At 44.8% G+C, this 23,689-nt stretch overlaps 6 protein-coding genes across 9 annotated transcripts; 4 read left to right on the top strand and 2 right to left on the bottom strand.

Moving 5' to 3' along the window:
* Positions 1 to 6,556: 6,556 nt before the first annotated feature.
* On the bottom strand, positions 6,557 to 7,713 carry LOC103665086 (histone H2B type 1-J). The gene has a single exon (XM_008693005.2). It carries the CDS (start codon positions 7,673 to 7,675, stop codon positions 7,295 to 7,297), a length of 381 nt encoding a protein of 126 aa, XP_008691227.1. The 5' UTR covers positions 7,676 to 7,713; the 3' UTR covers positions 6,557 to 7,294.
* Positions 7,714 to 7,975: 262 nt separating this feature from the next.
* LOC103665085 (histone H2A type 1) lies at positions 7,976 to 8,676 on the top strand. Its single transcript, XM_008693004.2, has one exon. It carries the CDS (start codon positions 7,985 to 7,987, stop codon positions 8,375 to 8,377), a length of 393 nt encoding a protein of 130 aa, XP_008691226.1. The 5' UTR covers positions 7,976 to 7,984; the 3' UTR covers positions 8,378 to 8,676.
* Positions 8,558 to 14,054, top strand: LOC103665202 (histone H3.1-like). Its single transcript, XM_040644633.1, has 3 exons — positions 8,558 to 8,596; positions 8,686 to 9,241; positions 13,921 to 14,054. The coding sequence occupies exons 1-3, from the start codon at positions 8,558 to 8,560 to the stop codon at positions 13,923 to 13,925; spliced, it is 600 nt and encodes a 199-aa protein (XP_040500567.1). The 3' UTR covers positions 13,926 to 14,054.
* LOC103665081 (histone H2B type 1-K-like) lies at positions 11,229 to 22,798 on the bottom strand. 4 transcript variants are annotated; one of them, XM_008693001.2, is made up of 2 exons: positions 22,365 to 22,798; positions 11,229 to 11,313 (listed from the first exon to the last, which is right to left on the bottom strand). In XM_008693001.2, the coding sequence occupies exon 1, from the start codon at positions 22,752 to 22,754 to the stop codon at positions 22,374 to 22,376; it is 381 nt and encodes a 126-aa protein (XP_008691223.1). In that variant the 5' UTR covers positions 22,755 to 22,798; the 3' UTR covers positions 11,229 to 11,313; positions 22,365 to 22,373. The 4 variants fall into 4 exon arrangements, with proteins under 4 accessions (XP_008691223.1, XP_040501118.1, XP_008691224.1 ...); XM_040645184.1 differs by lacking the exon at positions 11,229 to 11,313 and adding an exon at positions 15,404 to 15,418; XM_008693002.2 differs by lacking the exon at positions 11,229 to 11,313 and adding an exon at positions 20,250 to 20,330.
* LOC103665083 (histone H4) lies at positions 18,525 to 20,024 on the top strand. Its single transcript, XM_008693003.2, has one exon. The coding sequence runs from the start codon at positions 19,629 to 19,631 to the stop codon at positions 19,938 to 19,940; it is 312 nt and encodes a 103-aa protein (XP_008691225.1). The 5' UTR covers positions 18,525 to 19,628; the 3' UTR covers positions 19,941 to 20,024.
* Positions 22,799 to 23,058: 260 nt separating the features above from the next.
* Positions 23,059 to 23,484, top strand: LOC103665080 (histone H2A type 1-E-like). The gene has a single exon (XM_008692998.2). It carries the CDS (start codon positions 23,083 to 23,085, stop codon positions 23,467 to 23,469), a length of 387 nt encoding a protein of 128 aa, XP_008691220.1. The 5' UTR covers positions 23,059 to 23,082; the 3' UTR covers positions 23,470 to 23,484.
* Positions 23,485 to 23,689: the final 205 nt, after the last annotated feature.

Genomic DNA, 23,689 nt, shown 5'->3' with positions numbered 1-23,689 from the left:
GGGGAGAGTCCACGTTTCTGTGTTTGTATAAAGAAGTTCCAGACGGCTACACACGAAACTAATAAACTAATAAACAGGTTCCCTATTACTGATGGGGTTGCTGGGCGGTGGAGGTCTATGTTGGGAGCAGGATTGCCTCTTGTGTTTGCTTCTTGTGTTCTTTATGTATGCAATTATGAAACCCTCGCAAGGGGCTGCCTAACAGACACCAGACAACAAAACTAAGTTTGAGCTGCATTACCCCAGACTGCCAGCAGATGGCGATAGCGTGTGACGCGCTCCCGCAGGTGGGCTGGAAGGCGGAGACTCGGCTGGGGGGCCCTTCCTGCGGCCCCCCTCTTCCTGTCCCCTCAACTCAGTCGCCGGAATTTCTCTGTCTCTTGATTCCTGTGTCACCCTTTGTTGACAAAAGAGAAACAGATTCGTTAACTGGGCCGACCTCTTAAAAAACTTTTTTTGGAGGGGGGGTGGAGGTGCAGGGGAGGCAGGCAGGGAAGGGACTGGGGCCGTATTGAAGCACTCCCCGAATCTCCAGGAATTACCAGCATCTTGCCCACACTGTTGCACTCTCCGGGCTTCATCAGGCGGGAGGGGGACACAAGCTCGTCATTTCAGTCTTGAGTATTGTCACAAATGTCCCAACAGATACAGAGGTAAACAAAATACAAGATTCTCGCACAGAAAAAAAAAAAAAAAAACTCAGAAGGGATCATTTGCGACATCAGCCAATATCTAGCGCTTTAAAACAAAACACCACAACCCTCAGGTGCCTCATATACTTTTCTACAATGATTTTATCTGAATTTGGATTCCATCGGTTGCTATGTCTCCCAAATCTGTTTTAATTCATAACATTTAACCAAATCTCCAAATAGTCAAGTTTGCTCTTTGGAAAAGGATTGATAAACGATGATCTGGGTGATGACAATTCTCATTGTTCATGGATTGTCATTGCTTGTAGAGCCTTTCTGTGACAAGTCCTGGGGAGAAGTTTTCTAAAAAGCAAAAGTAATATCATACTGATAGTTTCTGTTCATATTTCAGTCACATAGAAGTTAGCATCTTTAAGTTTATAATTGAAACACTTCTCTGAAAACCTTAGTTTTTTACACAATAAGCAAACAAACTTGTTTTCTATATCTATAGGCAAAATAGGAAAGATATCTTAACACTTTATTATTCTGAATTAGGAACCAGAAAGAAAGAGAGAAGAAGAAAAGGCTTGAACCTAAAAATCTGACCTCAGGTGAGGTCAAGGTCAGATTTCAGTAGAAACAGACTTTTCAATCCCTTCTCCACTTTCAACTGACACTCACTAATATTTTCTCCTTCCCAAATTAAGGAAGAAAGAACCTAGAAGTCTTGATGTTGCAAAATAGCTTAAGAGAAAACGTCTCTTTTAATGAGGTATAATGTGGCACTCTTCTTCGTGGCTAGTGCCTTTGTTTCTTGTTTGAAAAGCCTTCTCTATAGCCATATTTTCCTATTTTATCTTCCAAAGACCTTAGTGGTTTTCTATGTACATTTAGGGGTCTTCCTCCAACAACCACCCCATAACCAGTTGCCCCAAATTTTTTGAGCAGCCCAACTCTTCCTCACTAACCTGAAATCTCACCTCTCTTTTGTGAAGTTTCAACAAAAAATTAGATGTGATCCTTGGCTTTCTATTGAATTCAGTTGGTAAGTGTTTCCATCTCTGTGCAGTACGACATAGTATTATATAAGTCTTTTATCACTAAACCATGTTCAACCTCTCACTGGGTTTCTTGGATTTTTTTTTTATCACTTTGCTTTTCAAATAAACGTTAGAATTAACTTCCAAATTCCAAAACTAACATTACGGTTTTGACTGGAATTTCCTTGAATAATTATACTGATTTTAGAAGAATTGACATCTTTATGCTATTGAATATTTCCTGTCCATGAACACATTACATCTTTTCATTTAATACCTTTAAATAAGAGTCTGATAGCATTGGATTTCTTCTTAATCATACAATGCAGCTATTATGTGGTTTGTTTGTTTTTTTAAGATTTTATTTATTTAGTCGACAGAGACAGCCAGCAAGAGAGGAAACACAAGCAGGGGGAGTGGGAGAGGAAGAAGCAGGCTCATAGCAGAGGTGCCTGATGTGGGGCTCGATCCCATAACGCCGGGATCATGCCCTGAGCCCAAGGCAGACGCTTAACGACTGCGCCACCCAGGCACCCCAGCTATTATGTGGTTCTATATATATATTTAATAATTTCTGAAAAAGTTTGTTGTTATACAGAAATTCAATTAATTTTTGTAAATCAAGAAATAAACGATGGCCAAAAACCAAAATACACTCTTTTCCACATACTGCTTCTCCATAACAATGATGATTTGCCATTTTGCGTGTCTCAGTCCTAATTTTAAGAGCATGCAAAATCTTTTTAGCTATAGAAAATAGCTCATAATCTGGAATCCACTGCTCTTCTGGTTCTATTGTGAGGCCATCTATATATTGTGTAACTTGCAGAGTTATGTGACACCAAGACACCCTAAATAAAATGCTAAGGGAGAAGGAAAGAAAAACCAGTGATCAGGTTAAATAGACAAATATGGGTAGAAAGGACAATTTTTCTCAACTCAGTTATCTAAAAACCATTTCACCAGGTGACCAATTCTTAAGAATTATTGAAACTTTATTTGTGTATTTATCAATGTTATAGTAACTTACATTAGTGTAGTTTAACTTGTATTTGAAGATTTCTGAGACTAAGTGGACTGGCTTTCATTGTGTATTTTTTATGACAGCCTTTTAAAGAACATGCAAACTGCCTCTGTTCCAGTTATCGGCCCGTCTCCTAGAAAGAGAAAGTGCAAGAGGAAGAAGGAAATTAAAAACTTAGAGAAGTTTGAGCAACAGAGGAATCCAAAGGCCAAAATCCCCCAAATCAAAACTTACCACGTATGTCTTAAGCCAGCTAGTGAATCGAATTAAAATTGCTTTAACTTTACATAAAAAAATGAACCATTTTTGGTAAGTCAATAAAATTGAATAGTGTCATCTCAGCGTCCACTGGCAGAGGCATTCCTCCTTTGAATACCACAACTTGTAAAAACAAAAACCAAAAAGCCAATAAACTCAACAGAGTAAGCCCTGAGATCCAAGGATGGAAAGTGAAGGTCGTTTGAGCTGGTGATTAAGCCTCGCAGCAGACGGACCCTCCAATTCTGCCTCTCTCTTCTTTAACCAGTGTGTTTTGGCAATGGCAGAAATTAGGGCTATTCTTTGTCGCTCTTCAGTCCCTATACATTACCCAGATGAACAGAACTCCAGTGACTTGCCAAACTCCCAGATGCCGCTTTCCCTGAGCCTCCCAGTAATTGACAAGGCCGCCGTCATGAAGGCTGTGCTACACGTTAGAGTAGTGAGTCCCGTGGCCGTCTTCGCATTGCCTCCTCTTCTCTATAATGTACTGAAACGGGTCAAAACGGTGTTGTGAGACAGGAGGTATAAAGCATTCAATAAGTTCATAGATAAGCTTGCTAGCAACGGCCTGAGAGCGAAACACCCCAAATCTAGAATAATTGTCTATCTCAGTGAAGTCCGTATCTGCCTCATCCAGGACAAAATGGAGCCAGGAAGACTTGTCCTAGGATACGTGACTTGGCAGCGTCCGCCTCCGGGTCAGCTCTGCCGAGCTAAGCGTGTATGAAGCGCTCCCGTGCACCCTGTCCTAGCACCACTTCGCCGCCTCGCTTACAAACTGCCGGGGCAGTAAGAAGGGCGCTGAGAAAAGAAACTTGGCGACATGCATGCGGTTGGTGTTGTCTGCCTGGTTACCGAAAGCGTCCTTGGAAGCCTGGACTTCGTGGTTGGCACTGGCGTGGGCCAACATTATTCCTATACTCTGCACCATTCTGAGTTCATCCATCTCACTCTTCTCCAAAACTTGTCAACAAACCTCCTCCACTTTTGCCCCTTCCCATCTTTCCTCCCCAGACGAATCAGCCACACACATGAATCCGTTTAGGTCGGTATCTTAGATCACTTCTCTTTCCAGCAAAAGTAACCGGTGAGATGCAATGCTCCTCCCACGGGCAGCAATTCCCCTCTCTCACCCTCGTCTTTGTACCCTGAGTGGTACGTTGTCCTCACTGTTTCTGATACCGCTGCTAAGTCACATCACACAGGTTGAATACTTGCCACATGCGAGGCGTTGTTCTAGGCACAAGAAAAATGGGAACTCACCAGAAGCATTACTAGACCCCCTTTTTAAATGAGGAAAAAAGCTAGAGAAATTAAAGTCATGTGTAAATGCAAATTTTAAGTGCCACGGCCTAGTTTCCAACCTGGATAGTCTTTCTCAATCAACAATTTATAGGAAACTCCTCATGTTATTAAAAATAAAAAGCATAACTATGTTTCGGACGTAGAAATAACTGGAGAGTGGGCTACTTGCTCCAACACTTATTTTCTCCCTTCCGTCCTTGCTCAGGCTGGGCCTGGGATACGTCGCTTCCATGTGCCAATCAAACGCTGACCTAAGCACCATAGCTCTAGATCCCACGGTGTGCAAGGAACAGCAGGAGCACAAGCAACGTGTTCGTCGGGTTTCCCAGTGTCCGGTGTGTAGTATAGTTTCCACAGTAAGTGAGAACAGATGCATTTACACAGCCTAGAACACATATGAATAATGTGCAAAACAAGTTCTTCTTTATTATATATAATATATATACATATATAATATATAATAATAAGGAATCCTTTCTTTATTATTAAAATTCAAAAATTCCGCTCTACATTTATGTGCAGGATGCAAATGTGCCTTCATGTCATGAATACAAACGCTTAAGAGAGCCGCACGTCCAGCATTTGGGGGCAATACCAAGAAAAGTGACACTTCGAAATTAAAGCTTAGGAGAATTCATGCAAATCAATGGACAGTTTGTAAATATAGTTATTACTAATTGGAAATTTACCATATATTATCAAAACTTGAAAATAAAATTAACCAAAGTTACATTACAATGGAATTAACTTTAACATACCAAAGGTATAACGGAAGTAGATACCTGCATGATCTCTAGATATAGGGCCACTGATCTCTCCATAGACTTTGTCAGTGGGGCTCTATTAACTCCCTGGGGAAGGGGTGCCTTGATTTCAACAACTGTTGGAGATTAGTTTAAAAAGAAATATGTACACAGTAGAAAAATGAAATATAATCATTTGATATCGCTGGAAAACAAGATATGTACAACCAACTAGTTCTAACACGACGTTCTAGGCATCATTCTAGTTTGTGATTTCTGGGGAAGACCTGTCAAATAGTCGTAAGTACTTAGAGCAACAAATATCTACTTATTTTGTGATATGATATTTCACAATGTACATTTTTTTCAATGACATACCATGTTAGTTTCGTTTTGAACCAGTTCTTCTGAGCTGATTAGCAATGGATTAAAGTGATAAGAGTTTTTCAAGGAAAGGATTAAAACCTTGCCTTATTTACAAGGGGATTCCATCAAGGTGCAAATTACCTCAAAGTTGAAAATTCGATTTATTTACCTGATTTGTTTACGGCTTAGGCAGTTTAATTTTCTGAGTAAGAGGAGAATTAGCTGGGATCTTTTCAACTTTGTAGTTTTCGAGTCTTTACAAATTTTCATCTGGGAACGGACTACTGCCTATGACTCATCTTCTGTCTCAAGCCCTGTCCTTTTCCCACAGATTCTGGCTTTTTATTCTGGTTTCTATATCCTATAAGACAAACAACAAAAAAAGTATTTAGCTTGGAAATGATCATCTGACTATTTGGATTAGGTCTGGACTATTGGACTACCTGGACTATTGGAAAGGGTCGGGGGGCTCATGTGACACGTCACAGAAGTGACAAAAATTATTTATGTTCTGTTTATTTACAGATACTCAGTTATCATTCGTGTGGGATGGAGATGAAGGAAAGAACTTTCTCTTCCTTCTTTGTTTTTCCTGTCATGACTGAACATTTTCTATGTGGAAACATACAACAAACCAGTTAATAGCAATTCAAACCGACATATATGAGGAACTGTATGGAGGCAGTTCCTAAATGCTGGACACACCGTTAGAAGCAGCTCAGAAACGGAAGGACATTTCGGAGAGCAGGCAAGATTGACGCAGGAGTACGATCTGAGTCAACAAAGAACTGTACATTTGACACTGGATTTAACAAAATAGTGTTTTACGCATTATCACTGTATTAGATTTAGGTCCGTTTTAGATAAATTAGGTAATGTATTTAAATTAAATTCATTTAAAATGACCTAAACCCCAAACCAGCCGTAGTGGAAGCTTCCAAATGCTTTACACATCGAGGCTTTTAAGCTAAGAGACACAGGATACTGAATACGCACAATCGTTGGGCGACTGGTTCTTACTTACAACCTGACACGGAGTTTCTTTGATCTTCCTCGCTGGTTCCAGGCAACGTCCAACATAGGATTTAAAATACCAACAAAAGGAACTTTAAAACAAACACTGATTTTTGTTCCAGCAGAGTCTAGGATAAATGCCATCAAGCTTCTTTGCCTTCATTGGACCCCCCCCCCCCCCCAACGGTCTCGCCTTGTAGTATTTTCCATTATATGGGTATATGGCAAAGGGAAAGCGGCGCCCTAATTAGCAATAAAGCACTGGTACTCCTCAGACTGAAAAGGACATCCTCCAAACTCCTTTCTCTCCAACGAAAATTCCAAGAGGAAAATTATAAACATCATTCCCACAAGGATAGAACGCTAAAGACGAGGGGAATGAAAAGCAGCACGGACCGCCAGGCACGTTCACTCCGGGGGCTGCGGTGTGCTGGGCCAGGGGGCGGGACCGGCCGCGGGTCTCCGCGCATCCACCCCCGCGGGCGCGCCCAGATGCCGGCTACCAATCAGGGCGCGGAGAGGAAGCGCGGCAGATTCAAACTGCCCGCGAAACCCCTGCACCCGCGCCCAACTCTTTACTCTCGACAGATAACTGGAAGAGTATTTGAACTTGCTTCGAGCTTAGCTTTCTTTACCAGCGTTACTTAATCCTAAAGATTAATAGTTCCTAAGGGACAGTGAAAAGCTCAGAGGATTGTGACTTTGCACAAAGGAGCTCCAGAGCTTCGCCAGGGCCTGGTAATGTTTGTCGTTCAGTTATCGCGACAGGAAAAGTCTGACATTGCTCAGTGATTACAGTAACAGTTACAAGAGCCCAGCACAGAAAGCAAGCAGCAGCTCTCTCCTTGAGAATATAGGTGGCTCTGAAAAGAGCCGTTAGTTTTCGATTTGCAGCCAACTCACTATTTACTTGGCGCTGGTGTACTTGGTGACGGCCTTGGTGCCCTCGGACACGGCGTGCTTGGCCAGCTCCCCGGGCAGCAGCAGGCGCACGGCCGTCTGGATCTCTCTGGACGTGATGGTCGAGCGCTTGTTGTAATGCGCCAGGCGCGACGCCTCGCCCGCGATGCGCTCGAAGATGTCGTTGACGAACGAGTTCATGATGCCCATGGCCTTGGACGAGATGCCGGTGTCGGGGTGCACCTGCTTCAGTACCTTGTACACGTAGATGGAATAGCTCTCCTTACGGCTGCGCTTGCGCTTCTTGCCATCTTTCTTTTGCGCCTTGGTCACCGCCTTCTTGGAACCCTTTTTCGGGGCAGGCGCGGACTTGGCTGGCTCAGGCATGATTCGCAACGGCTCAAAACTCCTTTTAAAAAAAGAAAAAAAAAAGCAGAAGGAAAACGTCATGGGTCCCATTTATATAGAACCTCTTATGCAAATAAGGCGTAAATTACAATCCGCTATCTGATTGGTGACTCTTCAGGGCAACGTCAGACGTTAGTTCTGCCCAATCAGAACGCAAGGGTTCCAAAGTTGCATTTCCATTGGGTAAGATAAAGCTGCAATCTTAACCAATGAAAAATTTTCTTTTTCAAGCCCAATAAGGGCTATAAAAAGTGCTACCCCTACCCTTTCAACACGTTTGAAGTCATAATGTCTGGACGTGGCAAGCAGGGTGGCAAGGCTCGCGCCAAAGCGAAAACGCGTTCCTCGCGGGCTGGCCTCCAGTTCCCGGTGGGCCGTGTGCACCGCCTGCTCCGCAAGGGCAACTACGCCGAGCGGGTCGGGGCCGGCGCGCCCGTGTACCTGGCAGCGGTGCTGGAGTACCTGACGGCCGAGATTCTGGAGCTGGCGGGCAACGCGGCCCGCGACAACAAGAAGACGCGCATCATCCCGCGCCACCTGCAGCTGGCCATCCGCAACGACGAGGAGCTCAACAAGCTGCTGGGCAAAGTCACCATCGCGCAGGGCGGCGTCCTGCCCAACATCCAGGCCGTGCTGCTGCCCAAGAAGACCGAGAGCCACCACAAGGCCAAGGGCAAGTAGTGGCCCATATGACCGTTTACGGTAGCTCGAGTAAGCGGAGTCCAAACCAAAGGCTCTTTTCAGGGCCACCTATATTTTCTGAAAAAGAGCTTAACATTTGTTTCTATACTGAATGAGAAAATGAAACGTACGAAATTGCGCCGTTCTTACCTGTCCTCTATCCCGGTTGAAAGCAACACCATGCACGAAAGCCTAAACCTGCAGTGGACGATAGACAAGGTACACAAGGTGCCTTCTCCCAATTACCGCAAATTCCTTTTCAAACGGGGCAGAATCTAATTGTTTGCCTAGTGAGTTCGCGCCCCCAGCTACAAGCTTTTGTCAGTGAAGTTTTCTGGTGCATAAAAGCGTCCCTGGCTGAGTTTAGCAGATGGCGCGGCAAGCAGCTGGCCACCAAGGCGGCCCGCAAGAGCGCGCCGGCCACCGGCGGCGTCAAGAAGCCGCACCGCTACCGGCCCGGCACGGTGGCCCTGCGCGAGATCCGGCGCTACCAGAAGTCCACCGAGCTGCTGATCCGCAAGCTGCCGTTCCAGCGGCTGGTGCGCGAGATCGCGCAGGACTTCAAGACCGACCTGCGCTTCCAGAGCTCGGCCGTCATGGCGCTGCAGGAGGCGTGCGAGGCCTACCTGGTGGGGCTCTTCGAGGACACCAACCTGTGCGCCATCCACGCCAAGCGCGTCACCATCATGCCCAAGGACATCCAGCTCCATACAGGTCAATGGAGAGCTTCATTACAGGACAGTCTTCCCCCATCCAAAGGCTGTCAAGAGTCACATCCATTTTTTCCTAACACACATGCTTTGAGGCACTGCTCTCACCACCACCCTCGATGTTGCCAAATGAATACAATATTGGGATCCATTGGTAGGTATGACGCCATTCTGGGGCCCGAGAAAAGTTTCTCACATTTGGGATGAGCCTAAAATCGTCGGGGCTGTTGCTTCAGGGCAATTTCTGTCACACCTGAAACTACTCAAAACATTTAAAGGATGTTTCCCGTAACTAGTAACTAGTGCCATTGAAACGTAAAGGGCCCCTCATCACACAGGCTGTTCTGCCTTACAGGCCTAAAGGTGCCAGTGGAGGAAGGAAGATACTCTCAAGTAGAGGATTCTGGTACGGTTTGACAAAGGGCTGCTTAGGAATGAAGTATCCGGGTGGTGGGCTCTGACAGCCCCCGGCCTCTCCTCCCAGGAGGAAGGTCCGTTGATGAGCACCACGCCTAACTTTCGTTGCTGTTGTAACAAAATAAGGAAAACCCCTGCCTAGGTTTTTACTGCCCAGAGCACAGAATCTTGCCTCCTACTTTCTGTTCACTGAACTCCTTTAACTGATGTCATCTCAAAAAGAAAAGAAAAAAAAAAAGCATTCTTAGCACTTTTTTCTTCAATGTCATGGACACCCTTGGGTGCCTGGTGACATTTATGGAAATCCTTCTCAGAATAATATTTGAAGTGCATAAAATGCAAACATTGCAAAAAATGCATCCCATAATTATCACTGTATTTTTAAGAATAAATTTGATAGGACTGACACGTGTGCCTCAATAGTGAGCACATTACATAATACAATCTTGGCGAGCCTAATGACTGCCATCAATAATTAAGCGAGCAAATAACGGTTCAAGATAATCTGGCAATTGTTATGAGAGATGAGATTATCTGTGATTTTCATTGGGTGACATACTCACAGGTTCTGAGATTTGTGGCCTAAATTCATTATAAAGAAAAATGCTAAAGATCAGTCAGAGATAAATTATATTTTTCCCCATCCCAACTCCTGGGGTTTCTCCTCACTACCACTGCCCCCCCCAACCATGCACGGCCGGATTTTTATCCTCAGCGGTATTGTGGCATATATGGACTCCAGGTTCAGAATCCGTGTTCTAAAATTTGGTTGACCTACCCGTGACTTTTCAACCTAATTATAATTTTTTTCCCTGAAAGCACACCTTCCTATATGGGATTTCTTTAACACCTAAAGTCTATTAATATGTCATATTAATATTCATACCCTTGTTCCTATTTTTGTACTTAAAATATAACTACTTTTTTTTAGGTAAAATATACCTGCTTCTAATCCTAGTATAAATATGGCTTCTTGGATTAAAAATGAATGCTGACAACAGTATCTAACAATGATAGGCACTCAAATGCACCCCCCCCCCGTGGTAAAATATTTAACTTTTTGATGGGCATATTAGAAGCTGTGACCCAAATGATTTTACTCATTATTCAATTGTTGTCTTTAAGTATGTCTTCCAATCATAGGGAAAGAAAAATGATTTTTCCTCTACTCTTCTGAGTGTTTGGCTGAGATCCCTATAATAAAAGACAGTTTTCCCAAAGAAAAACACACAGAAGTTTTAATATTAACATTGTTAAACAACAAAAATTCAACTGGGTAAAGGTCAAATTGGGTTTATTCAATAATTCATGGATCAGGAAGCATCCCGTCCAGCCATAGAAAGTTCTGCTGAGCTATAGAAAAGAAAAGGCTTTTGAAGGTGGAAAGGCGGCAGAAAAAGAAAATTATTAGCAAAGAATGCATTGTTTCAGGCAAGGTCACCCTCTAAAGGGATTGGACGGCCCCATTGGTGGATTATTTTACTAGCAGACTAGGTTAATTGCAATTGGCTAAAGGTTACATTCCTGGGGGTGGGGGGGTGGGGGGAGTCGCGGAGTGAGACTGGGACTAGATTAGGTATTAAATCTTGGTTTGCTGATGTGGGGCTTATACCGCTGACTCCATTTGGGGCCTGCTGTCTCCTTTCTAACATGTGTACCTCGTGTACGCATGGGAGCTACACTGGGGACAACGAGGAACCCGCGAGGTGCCTTAGAAATACTGTTTAAATACTGTCTTCAGCTTGTCAGGGAGCAAGAATTCTTGTCTCCTTCAAGGGTCCTTCCGGCTGGACCAAGAATCCACTTGACCTGAGAAAGATTAACAGGAGAAAAATCTAATTTAATAGCATTTGTACAGGGAATCCACACAGACCTGGAAATTCCAAAGACAGGCAAAAGAAGGCATATATCTCCTTCTGAGCTAAGGAGAAGGGGCCGGGATTTCAAAGGAAAGGGATGCACTTCATGGGGCAATAAGAAGAGCAGAAGTTTGGTAATTAGATGTTTGCCCTGACATACAGATGGGTCACTCGGCTAAAATTTATCTCTGTTAATAATCCCCTTCTGGGGAAAGACCCAATTTAGATTCTTCTCTGTAGCTAAGGGAGGGACAAAAGTTTCTCTCAAGTGCACAGGGTCTTTGTTGTCTTCAGCTCAATAATCTCGGCAACGTGGCGCATCTTTGGGGCATCCTGCCCTCCGCCACTATAAGCCAAAGACAAAAGGTGAGGGGAAGTCAGTTATGGGAAGACTACCAGGAAAACAAAAATAAAGTTTGTTAGGCAGATATAAGTTGGTGCCTTCTCCACTGATAAGAGTCTAAAGCCGTCTACGGGTGTTGCTGGGTAAACTGGGAGACCCTGGGCCCTGAGGTCTGGACCCAACCCATATCAAAGATGTCGCAGAAGGTCCTTGGTCTCCTCAAGAGAAAGGATTCAAGAGCAAACACAACACAGTGTATGATGGGTACAAGCAGGAGTTTATTAAAGCAAAGGTACACTCTCAAGATGTGAGAGCATGGTGAGCTCGAAACAGAGCGAGCTGTGCGTCCTGGGGGCTGGGTTCCTATCTTTTACTGACAGCTGTGGACTAGGGGGCGGGGTATTTGTTACGTGGGCCGGAAGCAGGGTTTCCCGCTTTTTCCTCCTCACTCGCTCAGGGGTTTCCTGTCGAGGCGCCGCCATCTTGGGCCTGTCTGGTGGGATCCGGCTGCTCGTGGATGCGGCCAGTACAGGCCTCTGACCTTCCCCGTGGCCTCCTCCTTGCTGGCCTCCAGGCATCCTGTGAGAGCACTCACTAACTGCCTACCCTGACACTGGAATGAACCTTTGTCCTTCCTGGTAGAGAGGGAAGGAGGGACAGCTTTGTAAATCTACTTCCTGCTTCAGAGAAATAAGCAGGAAGACAAGGAGCGTTTCTTCTGTCTGCTTCATCTCAAATGCCTTCAGCTCAAAATCAACCTTATGCCAGAGTGGAATATTTTGGGGTGGCCTGTTCTGCTACCTTTCAGTACCTAATGCTAGTATTTGTATTTGTTAGTACAGTAGTAGGTCTGTATTAATAAATCTGAAATCTGCATTATATTTCTAAATGATACACAGAATATTGCTAAACAAAAGTTTAAAGCAAATGAAAGGTCTCTCTTTACAATACTTTTAAGGCTTTTTTCCCATTTTAAATCTAATCTTCTGGGTTAATGTAATTGAGCACTTTTTCTTATATTTGTAGACATTTATCTATCCATTAAACACAGTTTGGATGTTCTATTCATTTCAAGTTGCATAGGCTTGTTGACTTTTTAGAATAGTGCAGGGAGACATTAAGAAAACCATGTGGGCATGCTGGGGAAACTGGGGGGAGAGGGGACGGAGGAAAGAGGAGGGAAGGACGATGATCAGTCCTTCCTTTAGCCTGAGACCCGCCCTTGCCTTGCCAGGATTCTGCTCCTTTCCCTGTATGTTCCCTTATCAATTTATTTGTGAGCTGCAACCCAAATCAAAGGGGAATAGAAGGCCTGGATTGCTCTCATGTGGAATGACATCCAAAAGCAAACAGAAAAAACACAGAAAACCTATATCGTTGTAAGGGAAGTCATGTGGGAGTTCATTCCTCGGGAGTCACAGATAGAAATGGCACCAGGTGGCTCAGTCGGTTAAGCACCCGGCTCTTGACTTCAGCTCAGGTCATGATCTCCTGGCTGGGATCGAGCCCCTGGCTCCGCGATAAGCACGGAGTCTGCTTGTCCCTCTCCCTCTGCTCCCCACCATCCCCCGCCTTATTTCTCAAATAAATAAAATCTTAAAAAGAAAGAAACTGCACCAGGTGAGTTGTCCCACAAGGGAAACTTTATCTGCAGCAAATAAGGAGGTCACAAGAACTTCCAAAGCCGTGACTCCCCAAGAAGGCTGAGTGGGTTCCTTTTATTTCGGGTTTGGATGAATATGTAGGAAGATGACTCGTCATTGTATGTAGAGGCAGGCGTAAGGTCGCCCATGCGCCTTAAAGAAACATGCCTAGACACACATTGTGTGTTATGTAAATGAGCCTTGTGCTCCTCCTTGGGCAGATTCTAGTATGATAATGAGGCACAGGTCACTGTTGGTCACTCCCTGGGTCACTCCGTGGTCCACCTGCACAGGCCGGAGTCGGGATAAGTTCAAACTGGTCTGGGTGGTCTGGGCAGTTGTTAATACTTGACGGGTAGTTTCACTTTCTGCCAGGGGATACTCTGCCCCCCAGGTCTGTTGCGTGAGATCAGAGACCAGCTGGGAAGAAGAGCTACAGGAAAATGTGGGACAGACGTCAGGGGTTACAGGCAGGTGGGCAGCAAAGGTCAGGTCTTGGGCCCTAGCTGGTGACATCGTCACTTTCCTTCTGGAGTGCATCACTTTTCTTCTGAATGTCCATCTGGTACAGGATGAGAAGACTGGATTCTCCAACAAAAATGTGGTCAAGAGGCGCCTGGGTGGCTCAGTCAGTAAAGCATCTGCCTTCGGCTCCAGTCATGATCCCAGGGTCCTGGAATTGAGCTCCACGCTGGGCTCTTGCTCAGCGGGGAGCCTGCTTCTCCCTCTCCCTCTGCCTGCTGCTCCCCTGGCTTGTGCTCTCTCTCCCTGTCAAATAAATAAAATCTTTTAAAAATGTTTTTTGGCTAAGATGAATCTCTATGGGTTTATTCCGAAGAGCTATTTGGTCAAACGCACATACGTTCATGGTGACTACAGCATTTAGTACCGAATTTCATCAAACCTAAAACACCTAAGTAGGCAAGCACAATAGACCATTATGTGCCAATAATCTGTTAAAAAAATAACATTCAACCAAGTCCATTTGAAGCTCTAACGGACTTCATTAATTGATTCCCGGACTGGGCAGCATCTGAGGAGCTGTAGAAAATGGAATGTTTCATAAAACATTCTTCTTATTAGAAGGGTGAGACAAGAAAGTATAAACAAAAGAAAAAGGATTGTTTCAGGCCAGATCACCTCTTAGGGGAAAGGTCAGGGGTCCGGTCATGCAGATTACCTCATCTTCCTTTTGGGGGTGAAGGGGGTCCCTGAGACAGATCACCTCTTTGGTGCTTATCAGAAAATTTCTGACTGACTGGTTAAAATGTCCATTTCTGGGGAAGGTTGAAACTGCAGTTCAATTAGGTATTAAGCCCTGGTTTGCTGACTTGGAGCCTTAACCTAAGTGAAGCCATTTTGGGCCGTGGTTTTCTTTTTAACAAAAGAAACACTCAAAAAAGAAATGCTAACTCTACTTGTAACATTAATTTTACATTACACTCATTTTAGACTCAAAAATATGGTAGCGTCAATTTGGAAACATGAGTTTCAAGGAAGAAGGTAATAAATTACAAAATTCTCCATAAAATGGAAAAATATCACCTATTTTCAAGAGGAGTCATTCAATGCTTCAACGACTGTCCTAGGACACACCCAACTGACATCGCACATACAAAGTGAACAAGACAATTTCCTTGCCTTCATAGCATATGTGTTCCAGCAAGAAACAAAATAAACTTAAAAACTATTAAATTTTAGGTTGTGATCAGTGCCATCAGGAAAACCAAATCAGGTTCGTGGACTGTGGAGAGACAGGCGAGCTGTGAGTCTTCCCTTTTGGGTGCCGATACTCATTTCCTGGGCTGCTTGTCACAATTTACCACCAACTGGACGCTTTAGATAACAGAAATGTATTCTTACCCAGTTCTGCAGGCCAGCAGCTCAAGACGACGGAGTTACCAGGGTTGGTTCCTTCTAGCGGCTTTGAGGGAGAAATTCCGTGCCTCGTGCCGGCTCCTGGTGGTGGATCGGAATCCCTGACGTTGGCTTGCGGCGGCTTGTCTCCAATGTGTACGTGGAGCGTCACGTAGCCTTCGTCCCTGTGCATCTCTGTGCCCTCCCCTTCCCTTGTAAGGACACCAGTCATTAGATTTAAGGCCCATGCTAAATCCAGCATGATTTCATCTCAAGATCTGTAATAATTATATCTGCAAAAACCTTATTTCTAAATAAAGTGACATTCTGAGGAAACCAGGTAGACATAAACTGGGGGTGAGAGAAGGGACACAATTCAACCCACTACAATGACCCCGGAAAAATTCTGACTAGATGGTATTTAAGCAGAGATTTGAATAATACCAGGTGGTAAATTATGCTGTTCTTTTGGGGAAAATATTTCTTTTTTTGGTTTGTTTGTGTTTCAATCTTTTATTTAAATTCCAGTTAACACAGAGTGTAATATTAGATCAGTAGCCGGAGTTAGAATTTAGTGATTCGTCACTTACACACAGCGCCCGGTGCCCATCACCACAAGGGCCCTCCTTAATGCGCGTCGCCACTGGGCCATCCCTCCCCCACACCTCCCCTCCAACAACCCTGTTTGCTCCTTATAGTTAAGAGTCTGTTTTATTGTCTGCCTCTCACCGTCCCCCCCATATTCATCTGTTTTGTTTCTTATATTCCACATATGAGTGAAACCACATGGTAATTGTCCTTCTCTGACTGACTGACTTTGCTCAGCACAATCCCCTCCAGTTCCATCCACATCACTGCAAATGACAAGATTTCATACTTTTTGAAGGCTGAGTACTATTCCATAGTGTATATATGCCAACTTCTTCTTCTTCTTCTTTTTTTTTTTTTTTTTTTGACAGAGAGACAGCCAGCGAGAGAGGGAACACAAGCAGGGGGAATGGGAGAGGAAGAAGCAGGCTCCCAGCGGAGGAGCCTGATGTGGGGCTCAAACCCAGGACCCCGGGATCACGCCCTGAGCCGAAGGCAGATGCTTAACGACTGAGCCACCCAGGCGCCCCCCAACTTCTTTATCCAGTCATCAGTCGATGGACATTCGGGTGCTTGCCCTAGTTTGGCTATTGTTGACAATGCTGCTGTAAACATCGGGCTGCACGTACCCCTTCGATTCCGTATTTTTGTGTCCTTCGGGTAAATACCCAGGAGTGCAATTGCTGGGTCCTAGCGTAGCTCTACTTTCAGCTTTTTGAGGAGCCTCCATGCTGTTCTGCAGAGCGGCTGCACCAGCTGCATTCCCACCCACAGAACAAGAGGGTCCCCCTTGCTTTGCATCCTCACCAACGTCTGTTGTTTCCTGGGTCATTGGTTGTAGCCATTCTGACAGTTGTGCTGGGAGAAGTCTTCTAAGAAGATAATGCAAATACCCGAAGCCATCGTATACATGAAATGTTTCAGCAGGAGCACAAAGCGTAAGGAAGGTAAAGATCAAGTCTGAGATCAAGAATGTGTAAGAAAGATCAAGAGCAGAGGGAACAGGGGTAGAAAGTGTGTTCACAGAGACAGGCAGAGGTCAGATCATGCCAAGCTGAGTCTTGCAAGTCATTCTAAATGGCCATTCTAAGTTTTGAACACGGGAATGGCATAACCCAACTTACATAACTTTGGAAGTTCATTAAGGCAAGTGTGTGGTGAATGCGTAGTTCAGAAGTAAGGCTATAAATTAGGAAACTGCTGTGGTAGTCTGTTTGAGAGACGGTGGAGGCTTGGCCTAAAGGAAGCGGTAGACAATCGCTAGGTACAGGATGCACTTTACAAGTGTGACTAAGAGAGCTTGCTGCCGGCTTTGAGGTGTCCTGTGTTGGGGAGGAGAAAAGAATTGTCCCCCTACCTGTTTCAGTTCTGGGCTGAGATTCACGTAATAAAGGACAGATTATTACGAGAAAAACAACCAAATTTTATCAACACGTATACCTCATACAGACATGGGAAACAGGAAAAATGAATAAACTCCCCAAGATGGCCAAGCCGGCACCTTATATACCATCTCCTGCTAAAGCCAAAAGAAAGGGGCATGTGTTGGGGTGGGGGGAGGGGGGACAGTTATGGGAAGATACCAGGAAAAGCAGGATAAACACATTAAAGTGGTGTCTTCTCCATTAAAATTCTCCTGTTATTTATAGTCTTCCTTCCTGGTACTTAGAAATGGCAGTTTCCTTTATAAATGTAAATGTCTCTTACTAAAAAGTTACTTGTATTTTTAGACATCCTCCTGTATATGCTATTTCTCAAAAATAATCAGTTCAAAGTCAGCCTTATGACAAACAGTTCAGGTGGCACAGTCGGCTACCCTTCAACTGTGGAAAACACAAGGAAAGTACCTTGATTTGCCTGAAGTTTATCTTCATCTATTAAAGTCAGTTAGTATTAGAAAACAGCCCAAATAGCTTTGCATTTTTTACAAAACAATATACTGTAGGTTTATAGAAAAATAAATGCCGTTGCCTCTCAGTTTCATAAACGATAAAGAGCCTGACCAACTTTTCAGACATCCATCCATTGCTACCTTTATCATGACTAGAGGCCATGCAAATATCCAAGAAATCAGAGAAAGAGTGAGGCTACAGGTTGGTGGAATTTTACAGATTTTTAAAGTAGAGAAAGGAGGGTCTCTAAAATGTATTCCAATGAACTAATGCTGGGGAAGTATAAGGAAGAAAAAGAAAACAATTGTATTGTTCAATAAGCATAAAGTCAGAATATTGTGTTCATCACTGGCAATCTTCGAAAGAGATGGCAAAGACAGAGAGAAATACCACTTTCTTAGAACCAAGGGGACACAACCTTTTACATTAGATAGGTTTTGCACTGTGGACTCAGATGCCAGCTGAAGTTAGGTCCAATTCCCTTTCAAGCAACTGGCAGAGTACTGTTTTCCTTGATGATTACATTTCCAAAAAGGTCTCGAAGATCCTTGAGGAAAGTTCCTGAGTTAAGAGGCTGGCCAAAGACTTATTTAGCCATCAAAAGGATTTACATACATTTGGAAAGGACAGAGAAAGAAATCCTGAAAGAGGAAAAGGAAAATAGAGGGACCCTCAGGGAGAAGTAAGTCTCTTATTTTCTATTTGTATTTGCCCTTAAATTAACCTATACTATCCCCCCTCCATAAAATACACTGAATTTGCCTCCCACTGTCTGAATCAGTTTCTTCAAGTGTTTGGCAAGTTTTCTTTTATTGCAACATAAATGCAGGAAAAAATTTCAATATTTTAATGACATTTAAAATTATTTTTATTTTATGAAATTTAAATGGAATACTTTAGAAATACCATAATGCAACATTGTTAAAAGTAACTCACTGAAATAAACGACAGCAAGAAAATAATTGGACAACAAGGGGATAACATGCTAATGCCGAAAAAAGTGATTAAAATTTCTCAGAAGTTAAGCAATAGTAAAATTATATATATTTTTAACTAAGTATATAATATTAAGTATATTCTTTTAATAAAGATTTTCTTAGATAGATCAAAGTATACTTTCTTTTTCTGATTTCCCTGAATTTTCTACTTGTTCATTAATGACAAATTATTTGTTCTTGCCATTAATGAAAGCTCAAAAAAGTTTTTAAAATTATATTTTATCTAGAAAAAAAACCCCACTACTGAGATACACTTAAGGACCTAGATTGATAGAGAGATTCAGTATTTTTCAGGTTAGGAGGACACAATATTTCAAAGATAACTAATTTACCATAATAAATGTAGAGCCAAATACAAAGATAATTTTCAATGTTACAAATAAGTATAATATTTCAGCAGTACAAATAGACTGATCAGCAGAACAGCGAAAATTCAAGAAATAATTTTAAGTGAACTATTCAATATATGAACAATTAATTTCTTCAAATTAGTTTCTCTTAAATGGTTCTACTCATTAGTAAGAGATAATAGGAACTGCTGTTGAAAATGAAACTCGGTACACCTTTGGTGGAATTTAGCCACATACCTGGAAGATCTTAAAATCTCTATTTTATGAGCACATGTTGTTCTACTTCTAGGAAGTTAGGTTTGGGACATAAACCCTCCCTCCCCCCCCCCATAACAAGGAGAAAACCTTTACAAAATGGTACAGTCTTATGTAAATAGCGTTAGAAAAAGAAAATAGCCTTAGGTCTGGAGGGGAACGAGGGCCGGAGAACAAAGGGAGCAGCATAGCGGCGGGCGTGTCCTTTCTAGATCCCTCCTCCAGCCCGGACGCACCGCCCGCCCCAGAGCCTCCGGTTTTCACTCCGGTCCGCAGAGGGTACCTATAAAAAGGAGCCGCGCACCTGTCCTGCACTTTTGTGCGCTAGGTTGCCGGGAAATGTCTGGTCGCGGCAAGGGCGGGAAGGGTCTGGGCAAGGGGGGCGCCAAGCGCCACCGCAAGGTGCTGCGCGACAACATCCAGGGCATCACCAAGCCCGCCATCCGGCGGCTGGCCCGGCGCGGCGGCGTCAAGCGCATCTCCGGCCTCATCTACGAGGAGACCCGCGGGGTGCTCAAGGTGTTCCTGGAGAACGTGATCCGGGACGCCGTCACCTACACGGAGCACGCCAAGCGCAAGACGGTCACGGCCATGGACGTGGTCTACGCGCTCAAGCGCCAGGGCCGCACCCTCTACGGCTTCGGGGGCTGAGCACCCACGACCCACCGTATTTCCAAACACAAAGGCCCTTTTCAGGGCCCCCAAGTTTTCCCTGAAAGAGCTCTAGTGCTTGTCTCCAGACTGGCTGGTGTAAGTTCCTGCTGCGGCTTGTAAGATACAGGTTCGCGTGGGGCGTTGAGAACGCGGGCAAAGAATGGCACTAGGTGGCCGGGGGCCGCAGCCTCTGCTCACCAACGGCTTTTCGCTGCGGGGTGGAATCGCATGGAATCTGGTGAATCCTGGATCATTAGTCGAGTCAAAAAAGTTTTAAGACTCCGGAGGCCTTAGATGTGAAGGTCCGGGCCCAACACTAACCTTCTGTTGAGTATATTGTCAGAGCGAAGGGTCTAAGCGAAGGAATAGGATCCACTCACTGGGAACCTTGAAAAACGGCGGTGTTTGTTAAGGAGTTGCAGAGAGCTCTCGCAGGGGTCCTGGAAAATGTACCTCTCTACGCTGCAAAACACAAATATCCATTTCTACGCTAGAAATTCAAGTTGCTGTGCTCCCCTGGTACAAATCGCACTGCTATGGGCATTGCACACGGCTGTACGTCTTCTCGGGTTGCGGACCTAGGAGTGGGATTGCTTGATACTGCGGTCTGTGTATTTTCAACACGAAAAGAGCAACTTGCTTTCCAGGGTTGTACTTCTAGTTTACACCCCCATATTCCACAGGTACTCAGTTCCCGTTACTCCCCATCCTCAACGTTTCACTAAGGGCAGACTAAAATGTTTTTCCAGTCAGCGTTTGCTAAACTAAATCTTCGTGTATTTAAATTGCATTTCTCTGATTATAATAGAATAGCTTAGTTTCTTACAAGCTTTTGGGCTATTTTGGAGTCACATCTAATTATGCTGTGTTTATATTCTTGGTAGTTTTTGCAAATGCTGCCTATTCTTATAGGGGTTATTTCCCTCTCCCTTAATTCCCCCAAAGAACTGCAGGCGTAAGTAGACAAAAAAATTTAGGCTGCTTATCTCATTATTTGGCTTGGAGAGTAAGGCTTTTCTGAAATTACTGATAACAGACAGATCTTTCTATTCTCTCAATAAGCAATGATTGGTTAACCGAAAGCCTAAACTTTGCAAGGCATTAATAAAAGACAAAGGTAGAGTGAAAGAGCAGAAACCATGCCTATAATAGTTTACTCAAATTTGTGCTAAATATTTTCCATGGATTCTCTCATGAAATAATCTTCTGAAATAGGTTTTATTATTCTCATTTTAAAATGGCAAAATACAGGTACTGACAGCCAAGTCAAATAACCAACTCACAAATGTTATATTCTATAACCCACACCTGTAACTTTTAAGCACTGTGGGCAGCTAGAGAAGCCATCACAAAGAGTGGGTTGCAGTCCTGGTCCTTCCTTCCTTTAGTGGAGAACTGTGGGAAGTGCCAGGACAGGTACAAGATGTGCCTCTGACTATCCCAATCTGATCCAGTCATTCCAGTCTCTTCTGCAGTAGGTCTGATTGTGGGCCTGAGAAAGTCACTTTTATTCTCTCACTCTTTTCACACAGATTTCATATTCTCTCTGGAGAGCAGAGAATTTAGTAGCTTAAAAGTCACAAAGCTCAGAACAATGTTCTCGTACAAACAGTTGCACAGACTTTAATTTGCTCAAATTATTGGAGGCACAAGATTCCACCTGTTACTTATGTGCCCTTGTTTCTCCCCATTATACCACCCATCGCTTATCTCTCTAGCGGTATGTATGACAAACTAGAAAGCTGGCCAGGTTAGCCAGGTTATCTTTGTGTGTGTGTGCCCTAGTATTCCATTTCCTAGCTCAGGAGAACAAGCGGTTTTTCTTTTCTTTGCAGACTTCTCCCCACGGTAGTCTGGCATGGCCCGGATCCCATGCGCCGGAGAAGCCAAGTTTTTAAAGCTGGATGAAAGCATTGTTCTGCCAACTTAATGTCCCTTCCGCCATGCGGAACCGCCTCGGACGTGACAAAACTGCTGAGCTAAAAGGCCGATTTCGGGAGATCACTGGGGACTAAATTCATAATATATAAACGCAGACTAGAACCGCAACGGAGGAAGGCCGTTAAGACCAGGCTGTTAGGATTTAAACAGGAAGCCGCTCTCGCACACAACCAAACGATCCACTTTCGCGCCAGAGGCAGGAATCCTTTTGTGCTCACAAACACACACTTGTGTTAACGTCCGTTAAGGGAGCTGTTTACTACATACACACAGCGGACACCGCACGGTCTATCCGGTTTCCTTCTGGCCAAAGGCGGTTACGAGCACGGCACGCATTACTCAGTGCAATGGAATCCTCACAATGGCCTCCAAGCAACTGCCTGAACCCAAGCCAAATTCTGATCGCGTATTTGCAGCTCTATTGCCGACAACTTAGTGGCTCTGAAAAGAGCCTTTGGGTTAAGTTTTAAACACGCTTACTTGGGAAGTCTACTTGGCGCTGGTGTACTTGGTGACGGCCTTGGTGCCCTCGGACACGGCGTGCTTGGCCAGCTCCCCGGGCAGCAGCAGGCGCACGGCCGTCTGGATCTCCCTGGACGTGATGGTCGAGCGCTTGTTGTAATGAGCCAGGCGCGACGCCTCGCCCGCGATGCGCTCGAAGATGTCGTTGACGAACGAGTTCATGATGCCCATGGCCTTGGACGAGATGCCGGTGTCGGGGTGCACCTGCTTCAGCACCTTGTACACGTACACCGAGTAGCTCTCCTTGCGGCTGCGCTTGCGCTTCCTGCCGTCCTTCTTCTGCGCCTTGGTCACCGCCTTCTTGGAGCCCTTCTTCGGGGCCGGAGCCGACTTGGCCGGTTCGGGCATGGCCGGGAAAACACGAAAAGCGCCCAAAGAAAGAAAAAAAAGATAAAGAAGGTGAGCACAGTGCCGTTTGCCCCTTTTATATAGAAGCCCTTATGCAAATAAGGCGTAAATTACAATCCGCTATCTGATTGGTGACTCTTCAGGGCAACGTCATACGTTAGTTCTGCCCAATCAGAACGCAAGGGTCCCAACGTTGCATTTTCATTGGTTAATATAAAGCCCCAAATTTAACCAATGCAAAACCCTCTTTTTCGCGCTCAGGGGTTATAAAAAGTGCCAGGCTTGGGCTTTGGCTTCGGTACCTACTTTCAGTGCAGTTAAGGTCGTGATGTCCGGACGCGGCAAGCAGGGCGGCAAGGCTCGCGCCAAGGCCAAGACGCGCTCCTCGCGGGCCGGCCTCCAGTTCCCGGTGGGCCGTGTGCACCGCCTGCTCCGCAAGGGCAACTACGCCGAGCGGGTCGGGGCCGGCGCGCCCGTGTACCTGGCGGCCGTGCTGGAGTACCTGACGGCCGAGATCCTGGAGCTGGCGGGCAACGCGGCCCGCGACAACAAGAAGACGCGCATCATCCCGCGCCACCTGCAGCTGGCCATCCGCAACGACGAGGAGCTCAACAAGCTGTTGGGCCGGGTGACCATCGCGCAGGGCGGCGTCCTGCCCAACATCCAGGCCGTGCTGCTGCCCAAGAAGACCGAGAGCCACCACAAGGCCAAATAAGGAGGAGCAAGGTTAGGGACGTTGTAAAACAAAGGCTCTTTTCAGAGCCACCTATAGTTTCAAAAAGAAAGCTGACAACACATCTGCATTTTCACTTCTTGGTGATGATATTGTAAAGTGTTTCTATTTGGGGAGAAGGAGGAACAGCTCTATGGGTAATCCTGGACGTAGTCTGGCCTACAGAAAGGACAGTTTGGAGATCCTCGGGCGAGGCTAGGAG

The sequence above is a fragment of the Ursus maritimus genome, unplaced genomic scaffold, assembly GCF_017311325.1.
Source record: "Ursus maritimus isolate PB19 unplaced genomic scaffold, ASM1731132v1 scaffold_30, whole genome shotgun sequence".
Taxonomy (NCBI): Eukaryota; Metazoa; Chordata; class Mammalia; order Carnivora; family Ursidae; genus Ursus; species Ursus maritimus.
Note: the sequence above shows the minus strand (reverse complement) of the source record. Positions and strands in the feature narration are given on the sequence as shown.